A 15,198-nucleotide genomic window follows, 5' to 3' on the forward strand; every position below is an offset into this window, starting at 1 on the left:
TTCAGCAGTATATTTGGCATCAGGTCCAAAAACAACAAACTGCATATGAACACTAAAAAGCCAAACATTAAACAGGCATGCGACACTCCCAAAGCGTATGACAAAGTAAAGCGGGCGTCAACACCTGTTGCAAAATCACATTTATCTCACAGAACTATAATGGCATATTTGTAACTGAAGACAAATCTAATTCAGATGACACACCCTTAGTTGCGCCGGCACACCTATTGAACAACCTGGTGAATGAGTTATGGTATATTTGTCTAATTTCAGGAAAAGCTAGTAGGCTACCTCTGATGTAGCCATTTCAGCAAGCATAGAAAACAACACAGGAGGCTTGTTGGAAGGCAGTGACACCATGTGTGCGGTTTTATTGGTGGATCAGTGACTTACTGTGCAACACTATACTGTAGTGTCATATTGTAAATGTGTTACACCTTTCAAAATATATCTAGCCTATGAGAACTATGCAATGCTCCAATCATCAGCCTTTGTTAATAAGGTTCAGCTTATCTCCAAATTTAATCCTGACATTGAATTTGCAAATCCTGCTAGAAGCAATAAGCCAATCTATGTACAGTCCATTTACTGCATTATCCCTGTTTTAGCATGCATTTGGGTGTTGTGTTGAGCACCACATCCGTACACACACACACATTTCAACAAACCAATGCAATGGAGTATAGGGCTGTGAATCTTCACTGGCCTCACGATTCGATTCGATTACGATTCAGAGGGCTACGATTCTATTATCAATGCATCTCGATGTATCTTCAATCGATGCATCACTTTTTCACCCAATACATGATTTATTTTTTCTCACTGTGTGGCTACTTTTAAAATAAAAGTGCATTTAGAATTGCATTGTATTATGATGCAAATAAACAACTGCATGTACTTCCATTATATTTCATTCGATTATTAAATAAAATATATATATTTTTTTTATTTCATCGATTTTTGACATTTGTGAATCGATGCAGAATCGTGCACGTCCGCATCGCGATGCATCTTATAATCAATTATTTTTGACACCCCTAATGGAGTACACTTGCAAATGCACAGGTATGCAGACAGACACAAATACATATGCCGCGTGGCGCGCGCGCGCACACACACTCACTCACTCACTCACTCACTCAATCAATCAATCACATCTAGACTTTCTGTGAAGGCGTTTCAGTGAGGTCTTTGACATTATGCTTCAATGCAACAAGCATTCAAATCTTTCGGACCGGCGTGATTCAGATTCTCCCAAACAAGTGGAGTAAACAGTCACAAGACACTTGGAAAACACCCACTTGCTTTTCAACATACATGCCCAGAAACGGGGACATACAGTACGCACAAACAAAAGACAATGGCAGTGACTCCTGCCCCGTGTCTGATCAGAGCAGGAGGTCGCTGACTGACGGCAGCAGCTCGGCTAACTCGGTCTGGAAGTTGGCAGTCTGGGTGACGGGGTTGCCGCGGAGATCAAGGCTTTTCAGCTTGGGGCAGGAGGCCAGAGGTTGAAGGTCTGCCAGCTTGGATATTTCTGTGCATTCAGGTTAATGAAAATCAGTACTAAATGGTCAGTAACATTAGTATCAATCAATCAACACAAAACAAACTGCACCTATTCTCATTGTGTTGCTAACACTGACCACTGACGCAGCAGATAAAATGGAAGAATGAATGTGTGTGTGTGTGTGTGTGTGTGTGTGTGTGTGTGTATGTGTGTATGTGTATGTGTGTGTGTATATACAGTATATATATATATACAGTATATATATATATATATATATATATATGTATATATATATATATACACACCAGTGTTGGGAGTAACTAGTTACTAAGTAACTAGTTACTGTAACTGAACTACTTTTTTCAGTAACTAGTAATCTAACTAATTACTTTTTCAAATTCAGTAACTCAGTTACAGTTACTAAAATAGTAACTGGGCTAGTTACTAGTTACTTTAAGACATGAAAATAACGGACAACTTCAGAGGATTACCCAGTTTCTGATCCTCAGACCTAGTCCGGGGAGAGAGCTGCAGCCAGAGCCCCAGAGGCTAATGACCTTGATAGGTTATAAGCCTCCCCAATAAGAGAAGGTTCAATGCCACACTGTGGCACAGCAACACTAACATAATGTGTGCATTAATAACAATCGAAGCAGACTTTTAAAAGTAACGCAAAAGTTACTTTCCCTAGTAACTAATTACTTTGAAGTAACTGGTAACTTTAAAGCAATTAAATTACCTTTTGAGAGAAGTAACTAGTAACTGTAACTAATTACCAATTTTCAGTAACTTTCCCAACACTGATACACACATATATATATATATATATATATATATACACATATATATATATATACATACCGTACATACAGTATACATATATATACATACAGTATATATATATAGATATAGATATAGATAGCTAACGATTTTCACACTTAGCCAAGCAGAAGCCAAGCAGTTCAATAACACCATGATCCAGAATATTATAGGTCAAAATAATTTATAACAGGAAACCCACTGCTATAACACCTTATTATAGCCTGCTGCGAGATGCTGCTATTGCATCTCCCGGTCAAACCAACTGAATCCCACACACTTGAACCCTCTGACATCTATGTCACATGACTAACACACACAACCTCACTGAGTCAACAAACTAAAGAATATAAATATTTGATTTAAGGATACTGTTATTCTTTAAGATGACTTCCTCCAGTTTGGGAAGATGATGCACTCCTTCCAAGTTTTCTATGGAATTGTTATCAGCCTCCAAGACCTGGAGTGTGAAAAAGTCATTTTAATTCAGAATGTAATCAATATATAGATGCATATTTCCTATGTTAATCTACCAACAAAATAAGAAATTAAAGACATTCCTTGTATAACAGACAATTGGATTGCAATGACAGCTTTATCACCTCTAGACACTGTAGCATCGCAAACTGAGGGGGCAGCCGCTGCAGCTGATTGGACGACAGATTAATATGGGTTACCAATAACAGCTGATCCAGGTGGCATAAAGTGGTGAGGGTCTGTTGTGAAAGAAAGGGGAAGACCAAAATCACTTTACATTAGACATAGATATTCTGACAGGTCTGACAAGTTAAAATAATGTAATTATCATAATAATTATAAACCAACCTTGTCAGAGATACTGAAGACGCGTACTTCTGCATACTCCATTTTGAGAATGGTGTTTTCAATCATAAACTTACTGCACAGGTCACTGTAATAGGCAGAGCGCATGGAGTCCACCTCCTGAGGGAGAAAGTGGGACAGTTCACTCCTGTACCTGCACTATGCACCAATGTAATCTATCAGATGGTACTCACTTTGAGTGTTTGGAAATGAGCCAGGGTCTCTTTCTCATATCCCAGGGGGTCTAGCGCCCTCATCAGGAGGATGATGGTCAGCAAACACCCTGCCAGAGGGAAGAGAGGATCAACAACATGATCAGGGGCAGACATCATTGTGATCTCTTTACCAGTATATGCATGTGTGGTTGACCATTTGGCTCTGAGAAAAAATAAGGAACCCTGTGCATGCAAGGAATATAAAAAGCACTTACACTTATTCAGCGGCTCCATTTCTTGCAGCTGTTTGCAAGATTGTAGCTCAGACTGTAACACTGATGTCTTCTCCACTGACAATTCACTCCTACAGAGAAAGGTCCCACTCAATGCTTATTCCTCAAACAAACTACATGATACACAGTCATCGTGCAAAGGCAGTACCTGAAAAGTTCCTGATCAGTAGCAGAGTCCCGACACCAACTCTCAGTTCGACCTGGGGAAGTTACATGACATGACATTTAACCTAAGAGTATATGACATTTAAATCCCAGTGGATACACAATATGCATCACCTGTGTAGAGAGCACAGTCTCTGCGAGTGTGTTTTTCAGTCCAGTGGACAGTCAGATTATGTTCACTGGTGATGTCACTTATCGTCCCAGGAGGAAGATCACAGATCTGAGCCTGAATTAAGGTTCAAATATGGACAACACTCCAGATGTGCTTTAGTACAGAGCATAGACATAAATAATATGGACGTAGTTATCCCATTAAATTTCTTCCCCCTGGCGCAGTTCAAACGTTGGCCGTCACCATCTTGATTTTTCGTCAGCACAGTGGGAGGGAATGGGTTGAGTCCTTCCGCACCTCACGTGAGATGGGAGTTTCCGCAGCTCCACCTGCTATTGGTCCATGTTCGGCAAGCTGCGCAATCACTGGACAGGTGATCTGTCAATCACCCCCTTTTCTATCGTCTATTTTACTCCAAACCGGCGAGTTATATAAAAAATGACCCCCCTACAGTTGTTATGAAAAGGTGACATTAGCTATATAGACCAAAATCGTGTTTTGCCCCTCACTGGAAAGATGTTTAATCCTGTTACAAAGTGGGGCATTTGAACATGGAATGCCTACTGCCCCCGAGGCCTAGTGGCCATTCGAGGAACTACAGCTTTTCAATTCACTTCCGAATCATCAGAGGGAAGGGGGTGGGCTTGCCCACTGGTACAGAGACATTTTTGCGATACTCTACACACACTATTTATTCCTTAAGGAGAAATGCTATTTTTGCTTGATCCCTTCAGAGACATAGAACAGCACTCTGGGAGCTGGGAGGGATTCAGTGTCTTGTTAAAGGACACTTCAGCAGAGCGGATGCTTCTTAAAAAACATCTTAAAGCTGTTTGACTTCTGTGCTGCTCTGAGGTTGAAGAAGCTGACAAAGAAATGATAGACAGTACATTCCAGTGGTAGCGATAATAACCTTGCATCACAGTGCATTGATCAATGTTACGGTCTAATCTTTCTCCGCCATGCTCTTCATTGTTACACACACCATAGCAAGGTCTTATCAGCAGGTGGCATGTAAGGAATGATGTGAACAGAATGTTAAACCAATCGGTATCTGGTACAGTCAGCAGGGTGCAGTGAGTCAACATCAATGGGCGTGGTTATGACCTGTGTAATACAGGGAAGGATACCCACACAGGGCTGTGTTTGAAGCGTGGGTGGACACTCCTCCATTCCAGTCTCTGGGGCAGGCCGTCCAGCACCAGCATCAGACCCCCAGACTGCGCCTCCGAGAACAAAGGGAAATACGATAGGAGAATGTATGGCACAACCAGGGTATATGAATACTGGATTGAGAATGAGCCCACTCCTTTCATGAGACTATAACCTTTTTTCTTTTCTTTTTTACATTATTTCTGGGGCATTTTTGCCTTTATTGGATAGGACAGTAGATAGACAGGAGTACTACTCACATTGACGGGCCTGGAGAAGGCCACAGCCACTCTCTCCTCATCCCGACTGACATACACACAGCTTATCATCTCCTCACGTTCCGCTGTGACACAGAAAGCTAGACAGCTTAGGTGTGAACAACTTGCATGTGACAAATGAACACACCAAATACACACAGCATATAGACACGATTAAAGAGACACACACCTCAAATACACACAGCATATAGACACGATTAAAGAGACACACACCTCAAATACACAGAGCATATAGACACGATTAAAGAGACACACCTCAAATACACACAGCATATAGACACGATTAAAGAGACACACACCTCAAATACACAGAGCATATAGACACGATTAAAGAGACACACCTCAAATACACACAGCATATAGACACGATTAAAGAGACACACACCTCAAATACACACAGCATATAGACACGATTAAAGAGACACACCTCAAATACACACAGCATATAGACACGATTAAAGAGACACACACCTCAAATACACACAGCATATAGACACGATTAAAGAGACACACCTCAAATACACACAGCATATAGACACGATTAAAGAGACACATACCTCTGCCTAGCAGCCACCGATAGTAGAACCAAGCACTCTGGTCATTGGGGTCGGTGAAGAAAGCATTCTGTACGAGCTCATATTCTAAGCAAAATAAAAACATGAGGAAATGTATATTATTACATGCTAATTGTAGTAAGTGGGATTTTGCAGTGTAAAACAGCTACCATGCATGTATGCCGTTATCAGGCATCACTTGTTAAGCCAAACTATAATGCCTACAGTGCCTGTGAAGATGCAGACTGCCCCCTGTCTGTCTCTAATCAGTATTGCCCAACTACAAACAGCTGACTAGACAATATGACCATTCATTTGCTAGGTCATGATGTGTACCTTTGAGCAGCTGCTCCTCACAGACGCGGTGGGAGTGGGTTTGTGGGGAGGTCGGAGGGGAGGAGTGGGGGCGCTGGCGGCAGGGCGAGGGGGGCTCCGGAGACACCGGGTGGAGCAGCGGCAGCAGAGTGCTGCGGTAGTGCCAGCTGGAGTAGTTGGAAAAGTTGGAGCCTATGAGACGATCAGTGAACTGCAGCTCCTTATCCACGGGCACGCCGGACATCTTCACTACCATCCGACGATAGTCCCAGCAATGAACTAGGAGATGCGAGGATATAGTTTGAGAAGTGGATGGAAATGTAGGCAAAGAAATAGTGCAGTGTTGTGTTGACTAAAATGACCCCCCCCACACACACACACACACACACACACACTACTCACAGTTGCGGTCATCCAAGCTGAGGCAGCGATCACACAGGCTCAGTTCTCTAGCCCAGTCCGGTCGAGGCAAGCGGTGCGAGACCCACCCTCGGTGGTGCCAGCTGCCGTAAGACTTGGGGTTCACCTTCAGACACGACTCCAGAAACAACAGCTCAGCCTCGTACATTTTCTGCACGTCGTCCTCCTCCCTGAAATGAAAACATCATCCTGCTGTGATTTCTCAAGATGATTTATTTGTCAAAACACGTTATGCAGTAAACTATTTGGAAGCTACAGTATAACTGACAGTAATCTAACCTCACAGTCTCCAGGTGCATAAGAATCTCTCTTCTTTGGTTCCAGAGGGTCCCAAAATCAGGGTTGGATGACAGTAGTTGCTGGGTCAGCAGCAGGGCCTCGTCATCCCAAACACCCTCCTTCCTCTGACAAACACAACAAGGCGAGTGAGCATGTGAGAAAAGCAAACATACGGACAGCAGGGAGGGACATGAGACAAATGAGCAGAAGTGGATTAAGTGATTTTGAATCCTAATTTAATCATCATAATTATCTTTTCTTTATGGTGCATAATGTGCATTTCTTTTGAAAGAACCTTAGAAAAACAGGCGTCCCGTGCAGCCACATATATCTTCAATTTCTTCTCCCGCTCCTTTCTTTTCTCCTCCTCCTGCTGAGCTGTGGATTTGATCTTTACTCGACCATGCTGTCAGTGACAGAAAGAGGGGAAGTGGTTAACAGTTCATTATGATGAATACTTGACTCCCCAATATACAGTAGCCTATGCAGGCACACTGACATACAGTGTATGCATTTTAACATAAAATAAATGAAGAATGAGTCTCTTACCATCCTTTTCGCCTGGAGAAGACACTTCTCTAAAAATCTATGTAAAGATATAGCATAAGAGATTCTAGGTTAGGCTTAGGTAACATCAATATTAGACAGACGCACAGATAGCTGACAGATTCATATGGGCTCAAAAGTTGTGACTAGTAAATCTTATGAGTCCTGACTCCTGACGCTAGTTGGCAATCGATGTGGACGTACCCCCTGCCCTCAATGACAAACAGCACAGCCACTCTAAGCAATTTAAACTTAGCTTCCTTCGTTAGCTATGTTACTAGTCAACAACCCTGGGTTTGGCTGATTCACTGTTCATTCACACCGGAGTAAGGTTAGATGACCAGGAACGACAGATAATGTATTGTAATCATACATTTTGTAAATCGCTTTACTTACCTAAAAACACACGACTGTTTTAACCTTGTTGGCTTTATGATTTCCGAAATACGGTTAGATTTGTCTGTGTCACTGTTCTAGAGATTCACAACTACAATTTTTACTTCCGTCTCGTAAAATACACGTCACGGAAGGTTCTATAATCATGATGTTATTGCGCTCTCTAGTGGTTAAATCAGCAAACAACAGCCTAGAGTTTTTGGTCGTGCACACTGCATAGTTCCCTGCACAAAGAAGGGATTATTGTTATTCTTGATAATAATAATAATAATAATAATAATAATAATAATAATAATAATAATAATAATAATAATAATAACAGTGACAAAAATGATGCTTTCTGATGTTTTCAAATCCTCAGTTTAATGTGAACTTAATATACCGTAGATTCAAGATTCAAGAACTTTATTGGTCCCCAATGGGGCAAGACAGCTTTCTTGCATGCTTGTTTGTTGTAAAGATCCCGCAGTTACCTGAGTATAGTGCCAGTATACAGTCATTTTGTTACATACATTAAGCATCTTAGTTTTGTGTTTGACCTTAAGAGACTGAAACCACTACCAGCATAAGAAAAAGTGAGCACAGACTCAATAAAACGGTAAAACATTGTCATCAGGGTTTTGTCGACCTGTAGTTTCCTACACACTACAGTACTGTATTACAATATGATTTTACTGAAATTGCTTTGACATAGTAAAATATGTCTTTATATTAGGCATGCATGCACACACAAAAGACTGCACATACAGCATAAGATAATTTATTTATTCATCAAAATCATTTGCATTTAGCTCATTTGAATCACCATCTAAATGTGTATTTGCAAAATATTGAGAAAACACAGAAACAAAATAATATTTGTGACTAACAGGCAGAGATGCTCACAAGTCATTTTTTGCAAGTCTAAGTCTCAAGTCTTTGGTCACAAGTCCAAGTCAAGTCTCAAGTCTCTTATGTATTAGCATTCTTTCATCTGCTCCATGCCATCCAGTCTGCTTAGAACACTGCATAGCTAAAACTAAGGAATTCAACGCATGTACTGTATTATCATCACTCCTTTATCTATTAGCATGCAGTATCAGCATTAATTATTATCACATTAGTAGACATTTCCTTAATGTTAATGTGCCGCCGCCCGCCCCCCCCCCCCCCAAATATATATATATTATTATTATACAGTCAATGATATATATATATATATAAATAGTCCCAAACTTCAAGTCCAAGTCAAGTCTCAAGTCTTTGAGGACAAGTCTCAAGTCTTTGAGGACAAGTCTCAAGTCACTGTGTGTGGGACTTAAGTGCGACTCAAGTCCAAGTCCAAGTCCCAATCTCTGCTAACAGGTACTGTAGGGCTAATGCTATTGGTGAAGTTACATACTTAATCCTTAATACTTAATACTTATACTGACATCCAGAAGTAGGCCTACCCTTAAACACACCACTGAAACACCCATGTCATCATCACACCTTTATCTATTAGCATGCAGTATCAGCATTAATTATTATCACATTAGTAGACATTTCCTTAATGTTAATGTGCTGCCCCCCCCCCCCCCCCCCAAATATATATATATTATTATTATACAGTCAATGATATATATAGTCGTGGTGTGGGTTGTCTTTGCTGGTAATCCTGTACATTTACAACAAATGTATATGTATTGTATAATATTGAAGTGTGCCTTTATTACTTTTCAAATTAGTAATAATGTGAATTATTCCGAGTGTATTTCATTTAAATGCATTGTCCAATTGCTGGCGCTGTTCAATGGCGACACGGTTTTGCCGACTCTGAGAGCGAACCAAGCAGAATTTCGCTCGTGATACTTGTACCATGAAGTGACAATAAAGTTTATCTTATCTTAATCTTAATGTAAGTGCAAAGTAAGTACAGCTTCACTTCACTTCACTTCACTTATGCCTGACACCCCTCCAGGGGTATTAGGCCGTCGACAAGGGACTTCAAGGAAGTGCAGCGCTATAATGCGATTTTCATTTTCAACAGCCTATTTTGCCTGCAAAGACAATGGCCTCTCACTTCATTCAAGATCAGACATTTCTCTGTTGGGGTCAAAGAAGTCTTTGCCTGGCAGGGATCCATATCCTGATGTCTGAGAGAAGTTGAGGGTCAGCTGGTCCTCTATGTTTCTGCTGATTTGAAGTGTGGACAGCCAACTCAGGACATTCTCAAAGTTGCTGTTTGACTTTTGTCTGTCCGGTAAAGATCCAGCTACAGATGCCGGCGGGCTGTGGCTACTCACTGTGAATCAAACAAAGCACAGATTGATTTTGGTGTAATGGTGAATGTTTTGGTGAATGCTACAAACCATAAAACCATATTTTTACTTACTGGTTGGGACCAAGAACTCCTTGCTGTTTAGAAGAAGAATCGAGGATTTCAGTATGTCCTTATCCTGTTTTTCAATTTCCTGGCTGATTTTCTTCTCTAATAATTGATCAGAAAAATGAAAGATTAGAAAATAGAGAATTTATGTTAACATGAAACAACATATTGATCATCCCAATCACAGCATAATACTCACTCAGAGACTTGTGCATCACGCTTCCCCTGATCTCAGCTTGCAGGTCGAGGAGTGTTTGCCTGAAGCCTGTCATCAGCTCCAGCTCTCTCCTCCTGTACTCCTGCTCCAGACGTTTCTTCAGCACCTGCTTGAGCTCCTTCCTCCTGAACTTCTCCTCAATTCTCCAGTGGATGTCTTTCATGTCTGGGCAGAAAAACTGGCCACCGTTCCCTGCCACCATTTCCTCTATCTTCTCAAACAGCTCGGTAACCTGGATAGCGTCCATCTTCTTTATGTTGTTGAGGACGTGGTACTTGTTCTCACACTTGTCTACCAGCCACTGTAGAGAGGCTTTCTCCCTCTCGATGTGCTCCTCGATGGATTTGTCTTCTAGCCTGTCTCCATAGGTGAAGACAAGCAGCGTGTGTTTCCACACACTGGCATCGAGCAGGCTCATGTGTTCCTCCATCGCTCTCTGTCGAGCTTCTGTGAATGCCAAGTCCAACGGGATGACCAGCAGAACAGCATGGGCTCCCAAAGGGCAAAGAGACAAACCTTGGACGATTTCTTTGTCCTTCTCCTCGGTGCACTGGGAGTGATCTTTGTACCACCCTGGGGTGTCGATCACTGTGAGCAGTCGGCCTGCAACCTCTCCCTTCTCCACTTGACATTGTTCATTCTGACAGATGCCGAAGACTTCTTTGCGCAGGAGGATATTTCCCGTTGCACTCTTCCCAACCGTCTTTTGACCAAACATCACCAGCCTGAGCTCCTGTAATTTATTTCTGGGACCTGAGAAGAAAATCATCTGAATCTGTCAATGTATCTGACAAGGTGAAAGACAGTATCACATAGACACAGTATGAAACAGTGGGGTGTTGTTATACCACTACCATACATTTACCAATAGCACATTTACTCGTGAATAAAAATGGTGACGCTAATGTTGGAGGGGAATCTGAACTCTTACCTTTGAAACTCGCTCTTTTGGCTTCAATTTTCCTTTGCCTCAGTTTTGCTCTTTTTTCCACTTCCTTTCTTCTTTCCTCAATGGTCAGAAAGATCTGCTCCTCTGGGACAAAATGGTTCCAACCATTTCCAGCGACGATTTCACTGACTTTCTCCAGCATCTCTGTGACCTGAGTGCCATCATCTTTATTCTTATTATCAATGACATGGTACCTATTGCCACATTTGTCAACAAGAGACTGCAAGGCCCTTCCCTCCCCTTCGATGTACTCCTCGATGGTCCTCCTCCCCAGCCAGTCCCCTCTGGTGAAAACTATCAGCGTGTGTTTAAACACATCTTCCCCCAGCAGCTCCAGGTGTCCCGTCACTGCGTGTCGGTGATTGGCGTTAAAGGATGCATCTGCATCGATCACCAGCAGGAACACATGAGGCCCGGGCCGGCAGAGAAACATGCTGCTCATAACTTCCTGTTTGATGGCTTCAGGGGTGTCAGAGGCCGGGAAGCCTTTCCACCAACCTGGAGTGTCAACCAGAGTTATAGCAGCTTTGTCCACATAACCCCGCCTGGCCACTGAGTGTGCGGTTCTATTCCCATCCTCTTGCTCTTTGACTCCTAAGACGGTGTTCCCTACTGAGGTTTTCCCCACGTTTCGACTTCCCAAGAGAACCATCCTGAGTTCTGGGATCGGTTTCTGGTTTTCTGTTGTCAGAAAAATCAAAGCATATAGTTAGCCATTGGTCATAGATTTTAATAAAGTGTTGACAAAAAATATTGTAAACAATGATACAAGAGCTGCAATGTTTGAGTTTACCTGGAATTAGTGCTCTCAGTTCCTGCCTTTGTTCCTCTGCCCTCTTCCGTCTCTGATTTGCCCTTTCCATTGTTGCCCCTTGCTTCTCTTGAATGATTTGAAAAGTAAGTTCATCTGCCTCATAGCAACCGCCGTTGTTGCGCCACACCATCTCGTCTATCTTCTCCAGCAGCGATGTGACCTGCGATGAGTCACTTTTATCCTTGTTATTAAAAACATGGTACCTGTTCCTGCACCTCTCTACTAACCACTTGAGCGCCACTCCCTCGCTCTCGATGTGCTGCTCTATGGTCTTCTGCTGGAGGAAATCCCCGCAGGTGAACAGCACCATGGTGTGTTTCCAGACCCTCTCTCCCAGGAGCTTCATGTGCTCCTCCAGCGGTCTCCTCTGCTCCAGGGAGAAAGCAGAGTCTATAGGGATGACAAGGAGAAAGGCGTGCGGCCCTGGAGGACACTTGGACACGTTGAGCTTGAACACCTGTTTGTCCCCCTCCGGGATCTCAGTGAGGGAGTGGGAGCTGTTCCATCCCGGGCCGTCGACCACGGTGAGCCTGCGCCCCTCCACATCTGCGTTTCTCCCTTCAGACTGAGCTGTCCTGGTTCTGCCACACTCAAACCTTTCCCTCCTCAGTATGGTGTTGCCAGAGGAGCTTTTACCAGACCATCGCCCACCAATCAGAATGATCCTGACCTCTGGAAGGGCAATGCTACCTTTTTTCCCTGTGAGGCAAAAATTTAATAAATAAATAATGAAAATCACTATTATTGGATCAGAAATATAATGTAGAAACAGTGAATATTGATGCTGTTGGTGGTAACGTTATATCTCCAAATCCTAGTTAAAATTGGCTAAGTGGGCGGGCAGCGGTGGTGTCTGTGCCGGCGGTGTCTGTCACGAGTGTGATGTCATCAGTGATGTCACTTGAGCAATTGTGATATCATCAGTGATGTCACTTGAGCAAATGTGATGTCATCAGTGATGTCAGTGATGTAGTCAATGGCGCACGGTTGCACGATGGCGCCTAGGTGGGTGGGCGGTGTCTGTCTGTTTGTCTGTCTGTCAGCCACGTTTTTGGGAGCCCGTGGAGTGGGCGATTTCCATAACTGCAGCTATGGCGCATCATCTCCAGAGTCTCCACCCTAGGAAACGAGTGTGATTCCTATAATTAAAAATGCTATGCATTTTTGGCATTATCCAATTGATTTTGAAAGAGTTTCTTAAGCTCCAAGAGGCCAGAGGATTTTCTCAACAATAGAAAATACTTCCGTTGAAGTAAAAACATGAAAATAATCTAAATTGGGAATGACAAGGTTCTCACATATTTCTACTGCTTTAGAATCTAACACTTACAGTAGATGATGAGTTAGATGATGATGTATAGAAAATAAATGTTGGAAACGTGTTGCGTTGTTCCTCATCAGTTATTTCTAGGGGTTATTTTTGACTTTGTATATCCTTTTCATTTGGTAAACTGAGTCATGCTTTGAAAAAATCTGTGCGGATGCCAGTGGAGAATAACAACAATGGGAAACAAGATCAGCAGCACAAATGAAATATTTTTAGAATGTAGCTTCTTACAGCTGAATCAAAGCAAATTATGTTATGTGAAATGAAACAACAACAACAACAACAACAACAACAACAACAACAACAACAACAACAACAACAACAACAACAAAAACAACAACAACAAATGAGCAAACAAAAAACTTCAAGGAACTGAGTTCAGTGGAATCAGCTGATTTCCTTCCTGACATTTCACTTTATCTAAAAAATAAATAGGGTAGGTTTATGAACAGCAGGTTTTACCTTCTTGGAAGCCTATTTTGGGTGACACATTGAATTGTGTCGTTCTGGGAATCATACTTTTCCTCCAACCTTACGGGCACACGGGAATCTGGTCTAGCTGGTTTTGTTTGGCATTGTACCAGAGCCTTGTTGTTGATCTTTGAATGCACTCCTCCCATTTAGAGACTGCATGTTTTTATTGTATCATTACTGCGTTTATTGACCAAGGCAAAGTAAATGGTCTCCACACATTGTTGACTGTTATACAACAGTGTAAAGAATGATCCATTTAGTTAACAAATATGCTGTCTGTCTGTCTGTTTGTTTGACTGAGCTGACTTTTAGCCCACAGTAGTTATGAATGTTACATATTAAGAAAAATACACAATGTGGATATTTTATAGTGGTAACTCTACAGTCACAACACATCAGAGTACTTGATAATTGCACTTAACTTAAAGTAGGCGTAGGCCTGAAGAAAATGCCAGTAGTTTGTGGATATTAGTGGGATTTTTGGCCAATCTAAAAGGGGGCTTAATTGTGCCCTAAGCACCTTAAACTATACAGCTACTAACTCACCAAGCTTTGCCTCCATGTTGTCTGGTCCGCTTCTCGTCCTCAGCCGGAGGCTCTCGGCTCAGCAGAGGTCAGTGAGGGACTGAGGGTGAATGCTCTCAGAAGTTGACTCTCAATTCAAATATGTTCAGACCACGGGATTTGCTTCTATAGGAATTCATCAGAGTTCCCTCGCCGTCGCCCGCCGGTCTATGCTTCTGTGACTGTGTGCCATGTGATAGATCTTTTATAGTTCCAGCTAAACTGGTTTTACCAGTGGCATGGAAAACTGAGATGTTTGTTGACTGTCTCTAACACAGCACATACTGTATGTAGGTCGAATAAAAACAACACATCAATTACAGTGGATATACAAAAGTCTACACACCCTTTCAATTTTTCTACTGTTATTGCATTGAGGTCTGTTTGGGGGAACAATACACACGTATACTGTAGAACACATACACACATATACTGTACACTGTAGAACACATACACACCTATACACTGTAGAGCACATACACACATATACACTGTAGAACACATACACACATGCTGTATACACTGTAGAACACATACACACATATACACTGTAGAACACATACGCACATATACACTGTAGAACACATACACACATATATACACTGTAGAACACATACGCACATATACACTGTAGAACACATACACACATATACACTGTAGAACACATACGCACATATACACTGTAGAACA

The 15,198-nt window shown here is 42.1% G+C and overlaps 2 protein-coding genes across 3 annotated transcripts; both read right to left on the reverse strand.

Annotated features, from left to right (window-relative positions):
* Positions 1-7,891, reverse strand: rabggta (Rab geranylgeranyltransferase subunit alpha). 2 transcript variants are annotated; one of them, XM_083647773.1, is made up of 17 exons: positions 7,817-7,891; positions 7,424-7,460; positions 7,170-7,280; positions 6,875-6,999; positions 6,578-6,765; positions 6,197-6,454; positions 5,864-5,947; positions 5,289-5,371; positions 5,007-5,096; positions 3,879-3,984; positions 3,748-3,799; positions 3,582-3,670; positions 3,346-3,434; positions 3,155-3,271; positions 2,932-3,045; positions 2,702-2,789; positions 1-1,537 (listed from the first exon to the last, which is right to left on the reverse strand). In XM_083647773.1, the coding sequence occupies exons 2-17, from the start codon at positions 7,424-7,426 to the stop codon at positions 1,389-1,391; spliced, it is 1,746 nt and encodes a 581-aa protein (XP_083503899.1). In that variant the 5' UTR covers positions 7,427-7,460; positions 7,817-7,891; the 3' UTR covers positions 1-1,388. The 2 variants fall into 2 exon arrangements, with proteins under 2 accessions (XP_083503899.1, XP_083503898.1); XM_083647772.1 differs by having other exon boundaries at positions 5,007-5,102.
* A 671-nt stretch (positions 7,892-8,562) lies between these two features.
* LOC310787111 (GTPase IMAP family member 8-like) lies at positions 8,563-14,669 on the reverse strand. Its single transcript, XM_083648456.1, has 6 exons — positions 14,491-14,669; positions 12,123-12,842; positions 11,312-12,010; positions 10,363-11,133; positions 10,170-10,265; positions 8,563-10,079 (listed from the first exon to the last, which is right to left on the reverse strand). The coding sequence occupies exons 1-6, from the start codon at positions 14,504-14,506 to the stop codon at positions 9,859-9,861; spliced, it is 2,523 nt and encodes an 840-aa protein (XP_083504582.1). The 5' UTR covers positions 14,507-14,669; the 3' UTR covers positions 8,563-9,858.
* Positions 14,670-15,198: the final 529 nt, after the last annotated feature.

The sequence above is a fragment of the Poromitra crassiceps genome, assembly GCF_964638095.1.
Source record: "Poromitra crassiceps genome assembly, chromosome: 12".
In the NCBI taxonomy this organism is placed as follows: domain Eukaryota; kingdom Metazoa; phylum Chordata; class Actinopteri; order Beryciformes; family Melamphaidae; genus Poromitra; species Poromitra crassiceps.